Raw genomic sequence first — 22,270 nt, forward strand, 5'->3', positions numbered from 1 at the left:
CTTCCCGGGCCGGTACAAGATCTCGTAATTGTAGGTGGAAAGTTCGATTCTCCACCTCAAGATCTTGTCGTTTTTGATTTTGCCCCTCTGCTTGTTGTTAAACATAAAAGCAACTGAACGCTGGTCAGTGAGCAGGGTAAATCGTTTTCCGGCCAGGTACTGCCTCCAATGACGCACAGCCTCCACAATAGCCTGGGCCTCCTTCTCAACAGCGGAGTGTCTGGTCTCCGGGCCCTGGAGGGTTCGTGAAAAGAAGGCCACGGGCCTCCCCGCCTGATTAAGGGTAGCGGCCAGGGCAAAGTCGGACGCGTCGCTTTCCACCTGGAAGGGGATGGATTCGTCCACTGCGTGCATGGTGGCTTTGGCAATGTCTTCCTTGATACGGTGGAAGGCTAAGCGGGCCTCTGCCGTCAAGGGAAAAGAGGTGGACTTGATCAGCGGACGGGCCTTGTCCGCATAGTAGGGGACCCACTGGGCGTAATAGGAGAAAAACCCTAGGCACCTCTTCAGGGCCTTGAGGCAGTGGGGCAGTGGGAGTTCCATAAGGGGACGCATCCGGTCGGGGTCGGGACCGATGGCTCCGTGTTCCACAACACAGCCAAGGATGGCGAGGCGGGTTGTGCGGAATATGCACTTCTCCTTGTTATACGTCAGGTTCAGGAGTTGGGCGGTGCAGAGGAATTTTTCGAGGTTTGCGTCATGGTCCTGCAAGTCACGGCCGCAGATGGTCACATTGTCCAGATATGGGAAAGTGGCCTGCAACGCATTTTGATCTACTATCGGGTCCATCTCCCTTTGGAAGACGGAGACCCCGTTGGTGACGCCAAAGGGAACCCTAAGGAAGTGATAGAGGCGGCCGTTTGCCTCAAAGGCAGTATACTGGCGGTCCTCAGGGCGGATAGGGAGCTGGTGGTACGCTGATTTCAGGTCAATGGTCGAGAAGACGCGGTACTGCGCGATCTGGTTGACCATATCAGCTATGCGGGGGAGTGGGTAAGCGTCCAGCAGGGTGTAGCGATTTATTGTCTGGCTGTAGTCGATGACCAGGCGCTGCTTCTCGCTGGTCTTAACGACCACAACCTGGGCTCGCCAGGGGCTGGTGCTGCCCTCAATAATCCCCTCCTTCAGGAGCCGCTCCACTTCAGTTTTAATGAAAACCCTGTCCCCGGCACTGTATCGCCTGCTCTTTGTGGCGATGGGCTTACAGTCGGGGGTGAGGTTAGCAAACTGGGGAGGGGGGGGGGGGTGACTCTGAGTGTGGAGAGGTTGCACCTGGTGCGCGGCGGGCAGTTTGGAAGCTGCTGGCTGCGGACTGTGAGTGGGGGGAGGGGTCCACCGTACGCCATCGTAACACTTTTAAGGTGGCACTGAAAATCTAACCCCAGTAGAACGGCAGCGCAGAGGTGGGGCAGGACCAGAAGTTTAAAATTATCGTACACAGTCCCGTCTACTAAGAGTGTCACCACGCAGTAGCCACCAATGTCTGCCGACTGGGACTCGGAGGCCATAGAAATCCGCTGGTGCACAGGCAGGACTGGGAGAGAGCAACGCCGCACCGTATCGGGGTGGATGAAGCTCTCCGTGCTCCCAGAGTCAAAAAGGCAGGTTGTTTCGTGACCATTTACCTTAATGTCCATTGTGGACCGGGCCAGTTGGTGCGGTCTCGCTTGGTCCAGCGTAACGGAGGCCAGTGTAGGGGTCGGTGTGTCACTGCGGGAATCAGATGAGGCGGTGTTGGGGGCCTGCTGCGTCCCGGCTGGCGTCCAAGATGGCGGCGTCCATGATCCCCATGTGGCTGGAGGCGTCCAAAATGGCTGCTGTTCCGGTGGTTCGCACATGGCTGGGGAGGCCCAAGATGACGGCCCACACGCGGCGCTGCTGGGGTTCGGGGTGGCTTTGGCCCTGCAGAGGCTGGCGTAGTGTCCCTTCTTCCCGCAGCCCGAGCAGATCGCATTTTTCGCTGGGCAGCGCGCTCTGGGGTGTTTGGCCTGGCCACAGAAGTAGCATTTCTGGCCTTGGGACACTGCTGCGGTAGTTGGGCCGTTGCTGGGATGTGGCTGGGGTGGCACGGCGCTATGAGACGGTCCTACCGTGTCCCAGGCTGTCGTTCCCCGCGGCATCCACGGTGCAGAGGAGTAGGCATCCATGCCCCGGTAGGCTGCGTCCAATGATAGTGCGAGTTCAGAGGCCTTGTTGAGGTCGAGGTCACTCTGCTCCAACAGTCGCTGTCGGGTGTAATTGGACCTGTGGCCCGCTACAAATGCGTCCCGGATAAGTTCCTCTGTGTACACGGCGGCCTTTACATCCTTACAACCACAGGCCCGGCCAAGCACAGACAGTGCCTGAAGGTATTCCTCGGTCGATTCCCCAGGTTGTTGTTTACGACTCCCCAGGAGGTGCCTGGCGTACACCTCGTTCACTGGGCGCGTGTACTGGTCCTTGAGGAGCTTGAGAGCAGCCGTGTACGAGGTCGCGTCCTGGATGACCGAGTACGCTCGGTGGTTCACTTTGGAGGTCAGGATATCCAGTTTGTCCTCATCCGATTTGACCGTTGCAGCGGAGGCGATCAGGAATCTTTCAAAGCACCTAAGCCAGTGAGCAAACTTGGTGGATGCGTCCGCCTCCCGATGGTCTAAGCCCAGGCATGCTGGTGTGAGGATCTTCTCCATTATAAAAAAATCTTGTTAATAAAATTGATGCGCTATCAATTACTCAAAAGACTGAGGTTAAGCGAGTAACTAACAGGCTTTTATTAACAAGAGAATGAAGGTGTGCCTCGAGTGGTCGACCAGTCCAGAATACAGAGGGACTGTGGAGCAGTCACCTTTATACCTGGACTCGTGGGAGGAGTCAGCCGAGGCATGTACAGACATGTACACAGTGGAATACAAACACCCACACAGGCAGGTATAACAGTGGTTTACCACATGTCTCAAAACATAGTTGTTCGTTCTGAATTCACAGACATTGTGCTGCTTGTTTAGCAGAAGATTTACAAGTTGGTTTGGGCATGGTTTAATTCATACAAAGTCAATTCCTGTACTTCTGCACCAGTGCATTCAATAGTGATTATAAATAACTTGAACCAATCTGGTGGCACAAAATGGCAAATTTGCAAGTCTCAATTGTTAGGAGCGACACTGGCTCACTTATTTTGGTTTGATAAATATAATCCAATTTGATGCATGTCATTTTCAAAAACAGACGCAGTTCTATTTTGTCTGGTCCCTCCTGAGACATCTGCACTCTTCTGGGGAGGACAATTTGAGAAAACCGACAAATCTGGCGCAATTTCCCAGACCGTATAATATCTCAGCCAAAAGACAGCACTTCCAATAAAGCAGCATCTGTATCCTTCATGAATAAACTGTATCCCTGCAAATTGAATTCACTCCCATTTTCTACATCCGCCATGCTTCCACAACCCCTGAGACAACATACTTTCCTTCAGATTATCTGGTCATTATCACATTGCTATTTGTGGGAGCTTGCTGTGCGCAAATTGGCTGCCGCATTTCCCACATTACAAGTGTGACTCCACTTCCAAAGTGCTTCATTGGCTGTAAAGCGCTTTGAGACGTCTGGTGGTCGTGAAAGGCGCTATATAAATGCAAGTCTTTCGACTACATATGTTTCTAATTCTAGCATTTTATTCGATTACTTATAATGTGAAATAGCAACATTTTGTGAAATGTTGTTCTACTAATTCAATCAGGCCTATTTCATGTGATTTTCTATATATTCTGAAGTATCTCCAGCAACAGTTCGACATTTGAAATGTAGTTCTGTTAGGTTCATTTTGTGGCTATTTCAGTCTCTCATGATCTATTTGCATTTGGATCATTGAGTCTGGTTTTATTTGGAAATTGGGCCCCTACTGGTTCCTAATTGAACCATAAATTAGTTCTTCACAAACTAATGTATCCACCATTTGATCCTCTGAAAACTTCTTTCATGGAAAACTGTACTACTGTTAGCATTAGTTTCAGTACATGGAGTTACTGAATTGAAAACCATCATTAGTTTGGAATTCTGACTGGGCAATCTCTAGGACTGATCTACAGCTTTTACCAAAAGTCACTTCCCAGTTCCAGAAATTGTTGTCCCATTGTTTTATCTGCAGCCACTCAAAGTCCATTATGTATTTGCTAGCAGTACCCTAAGGTACGCTGTCTTTTGCAGAGACCAAATTAGATAATCTTGACAGTTGTTTCTTGTGCTCTGAAGACACAAGACAAACTGGTGATGAAGCAATGGATATCCAAATTGATGATTGAGTGCATTTACTCTGCTAGCATCTTACAAGGAAGGAGCCCGGTGGAGGTTAAGGGTCATTCCACCAATCCCGTGCCCGCCGATCAAGCATCTTTCAATCAGGTTTCAATTGATTACATTTGCAAAGTTGCCCCATGGATCAATCCTCACACAGTCACTGAACATTAATGTCTAGATTTAACTAGAGCACATAACACTACTGTTGGCAGATCGGTCATGACAGCTGGTGTTCTGGCTCCTACACAGGGGGCCTTCCTTTGCCTAATCATGTCTTCATTTGGTATGTCTTAAGGTGTGAAGGATGTGGAATGGAGAAGATCGATAGAATATCTACCTGATCGTCTCCATTCTTCAAACAAAATGCATTCTCCGCATATGATGGTCCTATCCGTCCAGAGCTTGCTGGGGTAATTTTTTTGATTGGGGAAGGGGTTAATGATAAGTGATTAGTTACAGGCTAAAATGAACTGCTAAGGTGCAGGTCCTGGGGCTTTATCAAAGCTGTGCGTCGGAGACCATGCGCAGCACCGCCTATTGGCATGATACCAACATTTCATGTGTGTGCTCAGCATAGGGTTTCCTTGGAAACTTTAATCTTTATTAAATATAATTGGAAACACAATCTTTAAGATTATGAAAGGGCTTGATAGGGTAGACGTAGAGAAAATGTTTCCACTTTTGGGGGAGTCCAGAACTGCGGGCCATATATATAAGATAGTCACTAATAAACCCAATATGGAATTCAAGAGGAACTTCTTGGTTAGAAAGTGGAACTCGCTACCACATGGAGTAGTTGAGGCAAATAGCATTGATGCATTTAAGGGAAAGCTAGAGAAGTACATGAGGGAGAAAGGAATTTAAGAAAAGGCAGATTGGGTTAGATGAGAGGAGGCTTGTGTGGAGCATGAACACTGACATGGACCAGTTGGGCCGAATGGCTTGTTTCTGTGCTGTAAATTCTATGTAATTCTATGCAACCTGTCCAGGTAGGTTGTATTCCTATGATTCATAACATTTGGAGAATGGGGAAGATCCCAATACATAGGTAAACTATCTTTACTTTCACACAAAACTTAATTATAACACTGGAAAAAAAGAATGTAATGCTTTTCTTGCTTTGAATGTTGCCATTTGTTTTTGCCCTGATCTCTTGAAATGTATTCTCTTCTTATTGTTCCTCTTTCCTCTCCATCGCATACCACAAACCAAACTGACAGTGTGGCAAGGTAACCAACTCCTGAGCACTTCTAGCACACTGGAACTGGTCAGTAGTTGATGATTTGCTCTCTAATTTTCCTTCTCTCCCTATGAAGAAAGCACCCGACCACTATAACACATGATACAACTGAGATTGGGAGCTGTGTGGGTGTTGGTGTAGGGTGTTGGTTGTGGGTATAGGGTGTTGGTTGTGGGTGTTGGGTGTTGGTTGTGGGTATAGGGTGTGGTTGTTGGTGTTGGTTGTTGGTGTAGGGTGTGGGTGTTGGTGTTGGTTGTTGGTGTAGGGTGTGGCTGTAGGGTGTGGGTGTTGGTGTTGGTTGTTGGTGTAGGGTGTGGCTGTAGGGTGTGGGTGTTGGTGTTGGTTGTTGGTGTAGGGTGTGGGTGTTGGTTGTTGGTGTAGGGTGTGGGTGTTGGTGTTGGTTGTTGGTGTAGGGTGTGGCTGTAGGGTGTGGGTGTTGGTGTAGGGCGTGGCTGTAGGGTGTGGGTGTAGTGTGTTGGTTGTGGGTGTAGGGTGTGAGTGTGAGTGAGAGAGACAGGCAGGTGAGTGAGTGAGAGAGAGAGAGACAGGTGAGTGAGAGAGAGAGAGAGAGACAGGTGACCACTAAACCTAAGAAAAGATTCTATGCAAATTATATGAGTGTATATTTATACACACAGGGATATATCTGTTTATACACTGTATGGATAGATCTGCGTTTATGTGTGCAACCATAAATGTTTTTTCGGTGCTTTGGCAACATAAGATGTATTTTGTCATGCCAATAAAGCAATTTGAATTGAATTGAATTGAGTGTTGGTGTAGGGTGTGGGTGTTCGGTGTAGGGTGTGGGTGTTGGTGCGGGTGTAGGGTGGTGGGTGTAGGGTGTGGGTGTGGGGTGGAAGTAATTACAGGCACAAGCCTATGTTCAAGCAGCAATGCACCATAGTCCCCTGCCTCCCAATTCAACATGGCACTCCTCTCATCTCCTACCCCCTCAATTCAAACTGGCATTCTTCTCCCTCTAATCCAGTTCCAGGCGTCTTTTTCCTCATCCCCAAGTAAAGCTGGCATGCCTTTCCTGCTCCTACTTTTTCAGTTCAAGTTGATGCTTCCTGCTCAGTTCAGGCTGGCAGTCTTTCACACAACCCCCTCTTCACTTAGTACTGGTGTTTTCTCCCCCCCCACCCCCCACCAGCACCATTCCCAGTTTCTGCCCCCTTTCCTCTAATCTCTCCATCATTGCCTTCTATTTCCCTTCCCCTCCCCCCGGTGCCTCTCCTACCTGAGTGCTTCTACTACTAGAAGGGATTCCTGCTACTGAATATTGTAGGTGGGAAACCTGTTCTGGTGAGAATTTTTGTCTACAGTGTGCAGCGACCAGATTCACTTACATTAACAGAGGAATCTTGTCGGAGCAGTGATGAGGGAGAATGGTCCTGATTGAAGGAGAAATGCTAATGATAGGGAACGGTAGCGTAGTGGTTATGTTACTGGACTAGTCATCCAGAGGCCTGGACTAATAATCTGGAGGCGTGTCATGTAAAGGAGAGGGCACAGTAGCATGGTGGTTATGTTACTGAACTAAGGATCTGGAGACATCAGTTCAAAACCTGCCATGGCAGCTGGAAAATTGAAATTCAATTATATAAATCTGGAATAAAAAGCTAGTATTTTGTAAAAGTGACCATGAAATTATCAGATTGTTGTAAAAACCCAACTGGTTCATTAAGGTCCTTTAGGGAAGGAAGTCTGCCGTCCTTACCTGGTCTGGCCTATATAGACAACAGACCCACAGCAATGTGGTTGACTCTTAACTGCCCTCTGAAATGGCTTAGCAAGCCACTCAGTTGTAACAAACCGTTACAAGAAATAATAACAGTGATAAGAATAAAACCAGACAGACCACCCGGCATCGACCTCGGCACCTGCTACGGGCACGACAACGACACACCCAGCCCAGTGGACCCTGCAAAGTCCTCCTCACTAACATCTGGGGACTTGTGCCAAAATTGGGAGAGCTGTCCCACAGACTAGTCAAGCAACATCCTGACATTGACTGAAAGGTATGATTCTGTGAGTATGACACTGTCCCAAACTCCTCCATCACCATCCCTGGGTATATCCTGTCCCACCGGCAGGACAGACCCACCAGAGGTGGCGGTACAGTGGTATACAGTCAGGAGGGAGTGTCCCTGGGAGTCCTCAACATTGACTCCGGACCCCATGAAGTCTCATGGCATCAGGTCAAACATGGGCAAGGAAACCTCCTGCAGATTACCACCTACCATCCTCCCTCAGCTGATGAATCAGTACTCCTCCATATTGAACATCACATCGAAGAAGCATTCAGGGTAGCAAGGACACAGGATGTACTCTGGGTGGGGGACTACAATGTCTATCACCAAGAGTGGCGTGGTAGCACCACTACTGACCGATTTGGCCAAGTCCTGAAGAACATAGCTGCCAGACTGGGCCTGCAGTAGATGGTGAGAGAACCAACACGAGGGAAAAACCTACTTGACCTCGTCCTCACCAATCTACCTGTCGCAGATGCATCTGTTCATGACAGCATTTGTAGCAGTGACCACTGCACATAGAAACATAGAAGATAGGAGCAGGAGCAGGCCATTCGGCCCCTCGAGCCTGTTCCGCCATTTAATGAGACCATGGCTGATCATCCAAATTCAGTACCCTGTCCCTGCCTTCTCCCCATACCCCTTGATCACTTTAGCCGTAAGAAATATATCTAACTCCATCTTGAATATATTTAATGAATTGACCTCAACTGCCTTCTGTGGTGGAGAATTCCATAGGTTCATCACTCTCTGGGTGAAGAAATTCCTCCTCATCTCAGTCCTAAATGGCTTACCCCTTATCCTTAGACAATGACCCCTGGTTCTGGACTCCCCCGCCATCGGGAACATCCTTGCTGCATTTAGTCTGTCTAGCCCTGTTAGAATTTTATAAGTTTTAATGAGATCCCCTCTCATCTACTATTTCTAGGGCCACTTCCTTAAGTACGCTAGGATGTAGATTATCAGGCCCTGGGGATTTATCGGCCTTCAATCCCATCAATTTCCCTAACACCATTTCCCTACAAATACTGGTTTCATTCAATTCCTCCCTCTTATTGGACCCTATGTTCCCCGACATCTCTGGGAGGTTATTTGTGTCCTCCTTTGTGAAGACAGAACCAAAGTATGTATTTAATTGATCTGCCATTTCTTTGTTCCCCATTATAAATTCCCCCGATTCTGACTACAAGAGACCTACGCTTGACTTCACCAATCTTTTTCTCTTCACATATTTACAAAGCTTTGACAGTCAGTTTTTATGTTCCCTGCAAGCTTACTCTCATACTCTATTTTCCCCCTCTTAATTAATCCCTTTGTCCTCCTTTGCTGAATCCTAAACTGCTCCCAATCCTCAGGTTTGCTGCTTTTATATGTCCTCTCCTTGGATCTTATGCTATCCCTAATTTCCCTTGTTAGCCACGGTTGAGTCACCTATTTTGTTTTATTTTTATGCCAAACGGGGATGAACAAATTCTGTAGTTCATCCATGCGATCTTTAAATGTTTGCCATTGCATATCCACCGTCAACCCTTTAAGTAACGTTCCCCAATCCATCCTAGCCAACTTGTGCCGCATACCATCGTAGTTTCCTTTATTTAAATTCAGGACCCTAGTCTCTGAGTCAACTACTTCACTCTCCATCTTAATGAAGAATTCTATATTATGATCGCTCCTCCCCAAGGGGCCTCGCACAACAAGATTGCTAATTAATCCTTTCTCATTACATAATACCCAGTCTAAGATGGCCTGATCTCTAGTTGGTTCCTCGACATATTGGTCCAGGAAACCATCCTCCACAGTATTGTTACTAATTTGGTTAGCCCAATCTATATGTAGATTAAAGTCACCCATGATAACTGCTGTGCCCTTATTGCACACGTCTCTAATTTCCTGTTTAATGCCATCCCCAACCTCAGCATTACTGTTTGGAGGTCTGTATACAACTCCCACTAACGTTTTCTGCCCCATGGTATTTCTCAGCTCTGCCCATACAGATTCCACGTCATCAGAGCTAATATCCTTCCTTACTATTGTGTTAATCTCTTTAACCAGCAATGCTACCCCACCTCCTTTTTCTTTTTTCCTGTCCTTCCTGAATATTGAATACCCCTGGATGTTGCATTCCCAGTCTTGGTCACCCTGGAGCATTGTCTCCGTAATCCCAATTATATCAGATCCATTTACATCTATTTGCGCAGCTAATTCATCCACCTTATTACGAATGCTCCTCGCATTAAGACACAAAGCCTTCAGGCTTGTCTTTTTTAACTCTTAGTCCTTTTAGAATTATTATTTACTGTAGCCCTGTTTGATTTACACCCTTGATTTCTCTGCCTTCCACTTTTGCTTTTCTCCTTCCTGTCTTTTGTTTCTATCCTTGCTCTCCATTCCTCTGTCTCCCTGCACAGGTTCCCAACCCCCTGCCATTTTAGTTTAAACCCTCCCCAACAGCACTAGCAAACACTCCCCCTAGGACATCAGTCCCAGTCCTGCCCAGGTGCAAACCGTCTAGTTTGTACTGGTCCCCCCTCCCCCAGAACCGGTTCCAATGTCCCAGGAATTTGAATCCCTCCCCCTTGCACCATTCCTCTAACCACTATTCATCTGAAATATCCTTCTATTTCTGACTACTCTGACTAGCACGTGGCACTGGTAGCAATCCTGCGATTACTACCTTTGAGGTTCTACTTTTTAATTTACCTCCTAACTCCCTATATTCAGCTTTTAGGACCTCATCCCATTTTTTACCTATATGCACCATGACAACTGGCTGTTAGCCTTCCCCCTCCAGAATGCCCTGCAGCCGCCCCGAGACATCCTTGACCCTTGCACCAGGGAGGCAACAAAGCATCCTGGAGTCTCGTTTGCGGCCGCAGAAACGCCTATCTATTCCCCTTACAATAGAATCCCCTATCACTATAGCTCTCCTGCTCTTCTTCCACCTGTCCTGTGCAGCAGGGCCACCCATGGTGCCAGGAAGTTGGCTGCTGCTGCCTTCCCCCGATAAGCCATCTCCCCCAACAATATCCAAAGCGGTATATCTGTTTGAGAGGGGGATGGCCACAGGGGACCCCTGCACTACCTGCCTGCGCCTACTACTCTGCCTGGCGGTCACCCATTCCCTTCCTGCCTGTGCAGCCTTTACCTGCGGTGTGACCAACTCATTAAATGTGCTATCCACAATGTCCTCAGCATCGCGGATCCTCCAGCATGTATCCATTCGCAGCTCCAGCGCCGCAATGCGGTCTGCCAGTAGCTGCAGCTGGATACACTTCCCGCACCCATGGTCGTCAGGGACACAGGAAGTGTCCCTGATTTCCCACATAGTGCAGGAGGAGCATGCCACGGGGCCGAGCTCTGCTGTGATCACTTACCCTTTACTTAATTCAAATTAAATTAAATCAAATCAATACCACCAATTACACTACAATTAAATGATATACTCAAGGGCCCTTGTTTACTAGCACTCTCCGCTACTCAACAGAGACCTTAGAAATTATAACCACAAAAATTAAGACCTTCTAAACTTTATAAACTATGAACTTTAACTGTCAAACTATAGAGTAGTAGCAATACTCACCTGGCCGAACTCACCCAATCAGCTGCTTCCTCTTGCCCGCGTCACTTGTGGAGATGAAGTCCCATCTTCACACTGAGGACACTCTCCCTCATGTTGTGTGGCACTACCATCATGCTAAATGGGATAGATTCAGAACAGATCTAGCAGCTCAAAACATGGGCATCCATGAGTTGCTGTGGGCCATCAGCAGCAGCAGATTTGTATTCCACCACAATCTGTAACCGCATAGCCCGCATATCCCTCACTCTACCATTACCATCAAGCCAGGCGACCAACTGTGGTTCAATGAAGGGTGTAGAAGAACATGCCAGGAGTAGCACCAAGCGTACCTAAAAATGAGGTGTCAACCTAGGGAAGCTGCAACACAGGACTACATGCATGCTAAACAATGAAAGCAGCATGCTATAAACAGACCGAAGCGATCCCACAACCAATGGATCAGATCAAAGCTCTGCAGTCCTGCCACATCCAGTTGTGAATGGAGCTGGACCATTAAACAACTGACGGGAGGAGGAGGCTCCATAAACATCCCCATCCTCAATGATGGTGGAGCCCAACATACGAGTGCAAAAGACAAGGATGAAACATTTGTAACCATCTTCAGCCAGAAGTGCCGAGTGGATGATCCACCTCTGCCTCCTCCTGGGCTCCCCACCATCACAGAAGCCAGCCTTCAGCCAATTTGATTTCATGTGATACCAAGAGCGCACTGGATACAGCAAAGGCTATGCGACCTGACAATATCCCAGCTGCCGTGCAGAAGACTTGTGCTCCAGGACTAGCCGCGCCTCTAGCCAAGCTGTTAAGCTGTTCCAGTACAGCTACAAGACTGGCATCTACCTGATGATGTGGAAAACTGCCCAGGTATGTCCTGTCCACAAAAAACAGGACAAATTCAATCTGGCCAAATACCGCCCCATCAGCCTACTCTCAGTCATCAGCAAAGTGATGGAAGGTGTTGTCAACAGTGCTATCAAGCAGCACTTACTCACCAATAACGTGCTCACTGATGCTCAGTTTGGGTTCCGCCAGGACCACTCAGCTCCAGACCTCATTACAGCCTTGGTCCAAACATGGACAAAAGAGCTGATTTCCAGAGGTGAGCTGAGAGTGACTGCCCTTGACATCAAGGCAGCATTTGACCGAGTGTGGCATCAAGGAGCCCTAGTAAAATTGAAGTCAATGGGAATTAGGGGAAGCACTCTCCACTAGCTGGAGTCATATCTAGCACAAAGGAAGATGGTTGTGGTTGTTGGGAGGTCAATCATCTCAGCCCCAGGTCATCGCTGCAGGAGTTCCTCAGGGCAGTATCCTAGGCCCAACCATCTTCAGCTGCTTCATCAATGACCTTCCCTCCATCGTAAGATTAGAAGTGGGGATGTTCGCTGATGACTGCACAGTGTTCAGTGCCATTCGCAACTCCTCAGATAATGAAGCAGTCCAGCAACAAGACCTGGACAACATTCAGGCTTGGGCTGATAAGTGACAAGTAACATTCGCACCACACTAGTACCAGGCAATGGCTATCTCCAACAAGAGAGCGTCTAACCACCACCCCTTGACATTCAATGGCATTACCATCGCCGAATCCCCCAACATCAACATCTTGGGGGGTCACCATTGTTCAGAAACTTAACTGGACCAGCTGCATGAATACTGTGGCTACAAGAGCAGGTCAGAGGCTGGGTATTCTGTGGCAAGTGTCTCACCACCTGACTCCCCAAAGCCTTTCCACCGTCTACAAGGCAAAAGTCAGGTGTGTGATGGAATACTCTCCACTTGCTTGGATGAGTGCAGCTCCAACAACACTCAAGAAGCTCGACACCATCCAGGTCAAAACAGCCCGCTTGATTGGCACCCCATCCACCACCTTAAACATTCACTCCCTCCACCATTGGCATACCGTGGCTGCAGTGTGTACCATGTACAAGATGCACTGCAGCAACTCGCCATGGCTTCTTCGACGGCACCTCCCAAACCCGCGACCTCTTCCACCTAGAAGGACAAGGGCAGCAGGCGCATGGGAACACCATCACCTCCCAGTTCCTCTCCAAGTCACACACCATCCTGACTTGGAAATATATTGTCGTTCCTTCACAGTCGCTGGGTCAAAATCCTGGAACTCCCTCTCTAACAGCACCTTCACCACACGTACTGCAGCGGTTCAAGAAGGCTGCTCACCACCACCTTTTCAAGGGCAATTAGGGATGGGTAATAAAACGCTGGCTTTGCCAGCGACGTCCACATCCCAGGAACAAATGTTTAGTTATCTATGTACAGGAAACTCTTTATTATCCAGCACCAATGGGACCGGCGTGGTGCCGGTTTATCAAAAAGTCCGGATTACAGAGAGGTATAGTTTAAAAGGTACGAGAGCTCCGTACACAGCAACAAATCCAGGCTTCCCTGTTGCTTAGCAACAGGTGCAGGAACTCCAGCCACAGACCAAGCATCCCTGTTGCTTAGCAACAAGTGCACGAACCCCAGTTACACAGCCGCAGATCCAGGAACTGCCACTAATATGAAGTAAAACTTACCTGAACCTACTCCTGAATTTTGCTGGTTAACAGAGATTTCCGGTTATTTTTTTTAAGGTGCCGGTTAAAAGAGAGTTTCCTGTATCAGCACTCCTATGTGCCTTCAATACTGTTATTAAGAGTGAAAGGATGGATCTGTTTTGAGAGCACGCTAAATTTTTGGTGCTTAACTAGCTGCATGATGATGAGTGTTAATAATTTGTTGCAGAACTGTAATTTTTTTTGTATTCTGCCCCTTAATGAGCATGTACTGTTCATGCAGACAGTTCATTTACTGGAACCACATTAGTGCCCCACTTTTTCAGATCATTGTAATTAACTCGGTTATAGAGATGTCAAAGTGTTTTAGTTTCAGGCATTACTGCACTTGACGTCATTTATTTAGGCTTTTAGTGCAAAAGAAATGATTATTGGAAATATTAGCAATCAAATTAATATAACATTTTCCTGTTGTTTTTACAGAAGCTCATTTAAAATAAATGGATTAATGTCTCAGTTAAAGAATGGATGAGGGAATATCATAAAAATATTTTATGCTTTCACCTGCTAATATTGCCAACACTAATTTCCAGGCTAGGATGATATAAAAGGCTAGTTGGAGATGATCGTAATGAGGAAAAATGCCTCTCAAAACTGACTCTAGTGCTTGCTAGGAAGCGCAGAAAATTTACAGGAATACCAACAGGAACGTAGCCTAATGCATCTTCAGAACCCTGGAACATAGGAACAGGAGTAGGCCATTCAGCCCCTCGAGCCTGTTCCGCCATTCAGTTAGATCACGGCTGATCTATATCTTAACTCCATCTACCTGCCTTGGTTCCATAACCCTTAATACTCTTGCAAAGGTCCTGTAATCTGAATGTAAATACCTTAAGGGGGGTGGGGGGAACTAGTGTTATCAGCTGCCCATTTTCTCACTTGAAATTGCCAGTTTTTAGTTTACACTTTTAACCAGCACTAGAGTGAACATTTTTTTAGTACGGCCCGGTATTGCATTTTGTAAGTTATTAGAAACCAGTCAGTAGAATATGATTTAGAATGTTTACAGATTGCTTTAGAGTATCACTGGATGTTTTATTTTAAATAGGAAGTTTTTCATCCTTAGGTTCAGGTTGTATGTAATCTGAAGAGCAAGAACCAAAAAACATTTCTCACATGTGACTGCATTTCATCCGTTGAGTGATTCGGTGCAAAGCTCCCATTTTAATTTTGGCTTGCTATTTATAATTCCTACTCTACTTTATTACACCCCTTAGGACACCTAAGCTCTCGAACTGGCTAGTAGCAACTTGGCTACTGATTTTTCTTTCTTATTCCCTGATTTTTCTGTTTGTTAGCCAGAGGTGGGACTGCCAAGATTATAATGATCATGATGGGAGGTAATCACACAGACATAAACTAGCATCCTACTGCTCTGCTGAACAGTGCGCTAGCACACCAATATGCTTGGCAACTGTATGAACACTTAAACTGAGGGAACCTTAGTAACTTAGAGATCAAGTGCATAGCCTTTTGACGTATTTAAACAAGATTATTATCACTGTGGTGACTGTTTGTAAAACAGAGACTGTCCATGCTCCATTACAATGATTTGTTATTTGATGAATGCTGAGAATGATGGAAGATGCTGGTTTGGCTTCTGATACCTTCACAAGGCCATTGTAATTCTTGAAAGCAGCAATGAAAGAAGTTGCTTCTGTATCATGTAGTTGAGAAATAGTTTTTTTCAGAAGTGATAACTTTTGTTTCAACTGATACAAGATTATGGACTTCCTTGTAAACTTTCAGGATCATTAGATTCCTTCAAAGGTCTGAAAAAGCAAAACAAAATTTGGCTGATAAATGAAAGGCATCTCAGTGGTAGGAAATTGATTAATTGCATTGGAGCTATTCTAAACAATCAATGAAACTTAAGAATTTGTGCTGTAATCAGACTTGTGGACCTCATTGTTCAAATTGTTTTCATGTGAATAAATGATAAAAGTAGCTCACAAAAAGGAGACCTCTTATCAGAGCAAGACTCTGAATCTATTAAAATATAAAAATCATGATAGTTGTCTGTGAGCTAATTGTACCTTAACTGCCAGATTATTGAACTGCTGGTTAATCAAATTAAGACGTGCAAGTAAAGGTAGAATAAAATGCTGCAGCATATTTTTTAGTGTTTTATGGCCTTTAGATTTGAAAGTTACCAAAACACACATCAAGATTGATGTACAAACTTTAGCTTTAAAATAACAAATTGCACGCTCGCTTACTTGGAATCAGGATAAAGGGATATATTTTTCTTTGTTTTCTAATGTTAGCAAAAAAGGTCTGCATGTTGAGAAGGTGGGTTTATCTAATATTACCTAACACAGGAAAATACCCCAGAAATAAGAAAAACCACGTTGTCAAACTGTGTCCAGTCACTTTGCTTCATGATACCTGCTACATTTTTGGCCATTTTGTTCTTGTCCCATTTTAGCTTTTTTTTCAGCTCTTTAGTTCTTCCAACCCCTTCACTCAACTCCCTGGCTAATAAGATAGACAGGTGACCTGCTACCAGGCACCTGCAAAATGATAAACATGAGCCACCCATTGAGACTTTCCTTTAGTCATTCCTTCATTCTCTGTGTATGTTCTACATTGAATGACTGAAGGATGAAAGCATAGGTGTAGTTTTTTACTTAAACTGCTGTGCTCATTTACAGCCAAGTGTATAACTGCAAGTTCATTATTGGAGTTTGACTATACTTTTTAGTAAATGATTTTATAGGCCATATTGCACTTTTATCTTTGGTGGTATTGAAGACAACAATTTAAACCACAGGCTATTAATACACTCATAGTTCCAATGGATTTTTGAACTGGATTTGTTCAGAACAAAATGTTAAAGTTATTTGGAGCATTAATAAGCTTACTAATTCAGATGTTGTCTCCAGCTTTGGATGCTGTTCACGATGGGCATCCTTGATGTCCTGCATGTATCCAGTAAGAACAACAACAATTTGTCACCTTTAACATAGAAAAATGACTCAAGGCACGTTACAGAGAGAAAAGTTTAAAAAAAGGAACAGAGAGTGAGTCATTGTGGAAGGGTTAACCGAAAATGTGATCAAAGTTGGGGATTTCAGAAGGCTTGTAGAAGTGGGAAGAGCAGTAGAGAGGCGAAGGGTTTTAGAGAGGGCATTCTAGAGAATAGGGATGAAGCAGCTGATTGCTGTAGTGCTAATAATGGAGCAAAGGCAATGGAGTATACTTAAAAGGACTGTAAGACACAGAAGGGGATGTAACCCTGGAGGAGGTTGCACAGGTAAAATAGGCTGAGGACCAATGTGCGGCTGCGCAGCTCTCTGGACCTCCCGCGCAGCCGGCTTTTCAAAGAAAAACCGCGCATGCGTGGTATTTTGAATAAGCCGCGCACCCAAAAAGAAATAACGGGAACATTGCTAAGGACTTGAAGGAATTTGATCATTTATTGCTCTTGTTTATTTTTGATTTTCCAAATTATCAGCTCTAGTTTAAAGCACAGATGGTGGTTTTCTTCTACTCCACTTTGTCTGGATTTAAAGTTCCTGCCTTTTCACACTTTTACCATAAAGTAGTTTCTTCCTTCTGATCCAGGACACATGTCACTTGTTGACAGCCTGACTTCCCACTCTGTGCAGGAAAGACATATTTTATATTGTTGGAAATTAGGGACCTGAAATACCATGATTTTTCTGGGGCAAATGTGGTGCAGTTCAAGTGTAGGGGTTCGGAATTTGGGGTGTGAGTTGGATATACCAGAGTTACACCTGTTCTAAAATACAAACTAAATTCCGGTAGAATCAGCTGTTGACAGAAGATGTGATTGGGCCCAAAGTGGTACATGTGTACAAAAGGCAAGATTAAAAAAAAAAAAATTCTTGGGATGTGTTATTTTGGTTTGTGATTTATTGCCCAACCCCAGTTGCCCTGAGAAGGTGGTGGTGGAAATTCTTAAACCGCAAGGGGTTTGATGCAACTGAGTGTCTCGCGCTGCCATTTCAGAGGGCAGTCAAAAGTCAACCGCATTAGTGTGGGACTGGAGTCACATATAGGTCAGACCGGGTCAGGATGACAGGTTTTCTTTGCTTAAGGACATTAGTGAACCAGTTGGGTTTTCACGATAATCCCACATGGTCACTTAATGAAGGACAGAGCTGCTGTCCCAGAAATTCCATCACTTATAACAGAATTGACTTAAGCCTGTAGGAAAGACGGACCAGTTACCCACATGACTTGTCAAGCCAGGAAGTAGTCGAGTTCACAGAATTTTTTCCCCCTCGTCTGTGCTGCTAAGAACGGATTCTGCAAGCTGTCTTTCAGCAAGGAAATCTTTTTCTTTCCCACCCTTCTGTCATGGAGCCCTTACCATCGAGTTCACTGTGGCCACTCCCATATACAGTAAACTCTTTCGTATCCGGCACCTACAGGACTGGGATGGTGCCGGTTGATGAAAAATTCTGGATAACAGAGAGTTAGGCAATTTTTAACACAAAAAAAACCACGGACTAACTCGGCCACCGCGGGAAACTCGGACTCGGAAAAATGAAAAATGGATGGATTCGGCAAGATTACCGGTTATCTATTTTGCCGGTTATTAAAGAATTCCGGATGATTAAGTGCCGTTTAAACAAGATGGTGGAAGTCGAACAGGAGCAGGGGGAAAAGGAAATGAGAGGGGCGCGCAGGATAAAACGACATTAAACCAACTAAGAGGTACCCTTCCACCAGAGTATACAAATCACGCCGCTCCCTCGAGAATGTGTCAGAAAGTATCTGCTGAAGGAGGCAAGATTTCACTAAGGAGGTGTAGAAGGAACTGTGTGTCTTGTAAGCTGACCTCCAAACATCGTATCAAACACAGAAGTCAAACAAAGAACAGGCTTACTTCAGTACAATGCACTTCATATCAGAAAGTGGTTTTACTGTGTGCATGCACACGTTGTTTCTTTTATATCATCATACCTACCCCAGATGCCACTCTCCGTTGTCCTTTAACCTATCCTGGTGCTGTGCCAAGGTGTGACCTGAGGGCTGGGTGTTCCTCGTTTTGTGGTACCATGAGTCTTTTGGGACTGAGGTGGCCCTTGTCTCAGTCCTGGAAGGACTCTTCTTAGTAGGCTATATCACCATTGTAGGCAGCCTGGCCCTGTATTCTGATACCTGCATGTATGGCATCTGAGGGGACTGGCCAGGAAAGTCCCAAGAGCTGTCATCAGGAGAGATGATGGCATCATAAGACAAATTCTAGCCACACCACTTATGTAGGTGCTGGATTTGAAGCCCCAATTTTAGCCTAACGTGCCCAGCGAGAATAGGGCGCGTTCAGGTCAGCACATGAATTACACCCCGCCCTTCATTTCAGCTTCATTGAAGTCAGTGTATGTAAAATCAGGTGGGGTGTAAATCAGGTGTTCGACCCGAACGCACCACTATTCTCACCAGGCGCATTAGATTGAGTCTACTGATTGGTGGGAGGACAGTCCTGATGATATAAGTTAGAACCTGCAGACCCTGAGAGATGTCACTCCAAATCTCTCAGAAGCCAGTTTCCATCGTTGTCTCCAAATGGTAATCTAAGGTTTGAAGGCCAGCGATCAAAGCATCTTCTTGAACTGATCCCACCTTTAAGATGGCTGAAAAGTTAGGCCTAACTTCTTTAAAAGGTATTTTCAGCATGTACCCTAGAAATACTTTCAGCATGTACCCTAGAAATACCAGTCTCTGAGGCAAGGCAGTGAATGCAGGACAGCTCCAGAAACAACTGTTTAGGTATTAGAGGGGCTCTTGTGTTCTTTAAGCATCATCTTTATATTTTTATTTTTAATTGGAACCCTTCTTTCTTCCATCGCCTGGGCGACCTGTGGTGATCAAAGATGACAATGAGTAATCATGGGACAATTTCTGGTCAAGTTGCTATATAGAACATTGGAAATATATACTTGTGTATATAATCAAATTATAGTTTGAAAATGAGTTAAAAGTCGATGGTGAGCTAATGTTGTATTTTCTACATAGGTAAGGCCAGAAAGAAAAAATGATTCTGAAGATGATGAGATGGAAATGAATGCAGAAGAAGATGAGAAGGAAGAAGATCTTTCAGTCCCAGGTGCATCTTACATGAAGCTGCTTTTAATAACCTCTCTTCCTGTGTTCTCTGGTATGTACTGAGGCTGGTAACTATTTTATCTCAAAAATTAAGCGGCAACATTGACCTGTAGTTGAAGAACAATGTTTAAAAAAAATCAGGTTTAAAGCATTGATTCTAGGCGATGAGCTTCAAAACTTTGGAATATCACCACTAATAACTCATGAAATACCACTAATCCCTAGGGATCTCTCCATGCCACAGTCTACACTGTTGCTGTTGAATTTCTCCAAAAACATTGAGAGCAGCAGTTAGAAAAATCAGCCATTAAATTTTCACTTTTCTGAAGGCAATGTGTGTTTGGAAGATTGACTAGCCTTGAAAAAAGAGAACCTGGTAATTTGGATATTAACTCCCTTCGCACAGCCCCCCAAAAATACATGTTATGTTATAATCAGCCAGACCTCTTTTGAACAGCGAGGCTCAGAGTTGATAAACGTGGTGCGAGGTTATGGTAGTGCACTAATAATTGAAGTTAGCCACAGGCGATATAGGAAAGGGCAGTCTGAACAGCGCCATACTGAGGAACCTCCAAGTGAACAGTCCCTATGCTGACTAAATGTATTCAAGTATCTGGACTATTCACTTAAGCAATTTTATAGAAATATTTTACCAGCCCTCCTGATGTCATGCTGTCTGCCACTGAACCCTTATGATGTGTTATGAAAACAGAAACATGTGGAGAAAACACAGCAGGTCAGACAGCATCTGTGCAGACAGAAACAGAGTTAATGGCCTAGAAATTGGGTTTTGGCTTAGCCAGGGCTTTAGCGCCGGAAATTAGTGCCGGCGCTAAGTCCCCTGCGCGTGCCAAAAATTCAGTGGCGCCGTGCCCAAACGGCTGCCGGCGCTACTGAAGGGTCTTAGCGCCTGGAAAAGGGCGCTAACTGCCATTTCGCGCCGCAATTCCGGCGCTGCGGCACCCGATGCGGTGCGGCAGGCTGGGGAAGTGCAGGCCTCCTCCTTCCGTTAAGGAGGAGCTGCCTGCACCCGGCCGCGGCCCGCGCAAATCTGCTTAAAAATGAGCCCGGCACCTCGGACAAGTGCCGGGCTTGCATCTGTTCCGGGGGGGGGGGGTGGGGTGGGAGAGAAGTCCGGGGAGGGAGCTGCGGGCAGGCGGCCGGCGGGAAAGCGGCCGGCCGCCGCGGGGCCTTTAATGCACCGGCGCTAACTGCAGTAAGGCACCTCTGACAAAACGCTGGTTGCGGCTGCCACGGGCGAGGCGGCCGCAACTCAATTTCGGAGTTCGGGCGGGTTACCACGGCAACCGGGACGCTGCGCACACCGATGACGTCATCGGTGCCGGCGCAGCGCTACCGGAGCAACGCCGATTTAGGGCCCCAGGGAATTTCACTACTGGCCATAACTCCGGCGCAAGGCCCTCTAGCGCCTCAAATGAGGCGCTAAGGCTACTGAATTTTCAGCCGAATGTTTCAGGTTGATGATTTTGCATCTGAACCGGAAGAAGTTAAAAGATGTAACGGCTTTTAAGCAAACGCAGAGCCAGGAAAAACGCGGGATGGCGGGGGGAAGGGGAAGGGTGTGGGATGGGGCTGGCGACTTGGGGAGGAAAGGACACAGGGGAAGGTCTGTGACAGGGACGAAGGCAAGAGTGATTAAATGCCAAAAGTGATGATGGTGCAAGGCAAAAGGGGGCGGTAATGGGACAAGTAAAGAAACAAAAGATGGGCCCAGAGGAATCCTTATGATGTGTTGCTACCTTCCCCTGAATGTCCTTTGAACCCTTTGCCAGTAAAATATCATTGCTAAGCAAACAGCTAAGATTACATCAAAGCAGAAGTTTGCCTAAGTATGCTGATACCACCATTCCAATTTAATCTAAGTGATTGTGTCAACATTAGATTGGAAACATCAGGCAGGACAAAGCAACAGATGATAATGTGATTCACTTAACCAGGCTGTCTAGTTCATTGAAATAAACTGTGGAGTCGTAAGAAAAGGGTTTGCGCTGAGATTTAATTCACTTAACTGCTATTCAGTTATTAGTATTCACTTAAATCGGCTTCACTGTACTTGACAGTCGCACTTTTGATTTTTTTTAATGTTTGTCAAATATGTACTGAGAATGCAGAAAACTGCTGGTGTATCAGTTAAGGAGACTCCAAATTCAAAAGACTTCATTAGTAAGCGATGTTGAAAGATGGCAGTTGATTCCCATCATTGCGTGGCTGGAGAGATGGTGCAAGAGGGAGGGCTTCAGATTCCTGGGACATTGGGGCCGGCTCTAGGGGAGGTGGGACCTGTACAGGCCGGACGGGTTGCATCTCAACAGAGCCAGTACCAATATCCTTGCGGGGAGGTTTAAACTAAGTTGGCAGGGGGATGGGCACCAGGATGTAGCATTAGAAATGAGAAATAAAGGGCACAAAGGATTGGGAGAGACGGATAGCACTAAATTAAGAAATAATAAGGTATTAGGTGGGGTCA

The 22,270-nt window shown here is 46.0% G+C and overlaps 1 protein-coding gene across 2 annotated transcripts in view; it reads left to right on the forward strand.

Annotated features, from left to right (window-relative positions):
* Positions 1 to 22,270, forward strand: part of focad (focadhesin) — a 308,585-nt gene that overhangs the window by 131,244 nt on the left and 155,071 nt on the right. For both annotated transcript variants that reach the window (XM_085984003.1, XM_085984000.1), the window contains exon 19: positions 19,693 to 19,834. In XM_085984003.1, coding sequence (XP_085840129.1) covers positions 19,693 to 19,834 — 142 coding nt within the window. The remainder of the gene's footprint in view (positions 1 to 19,692; positions 19,835 to 22,270) is intronic.

This window comes from Somniosus microcephalus, chromosome 1 (assembly GCF_052327205.1).
Source record: "Somniosus microcephalus isolate GS21.2 chromosome 1, FLI_Smic_1.0, whole genome shotgun sequence".
Taxonomy (NCBI): Eukaryota; Metazoa; Chordata; class Chondrichthyes; order Squaliformes; family Somniosidae; genus Somniosus; species Somniosus microcephalus.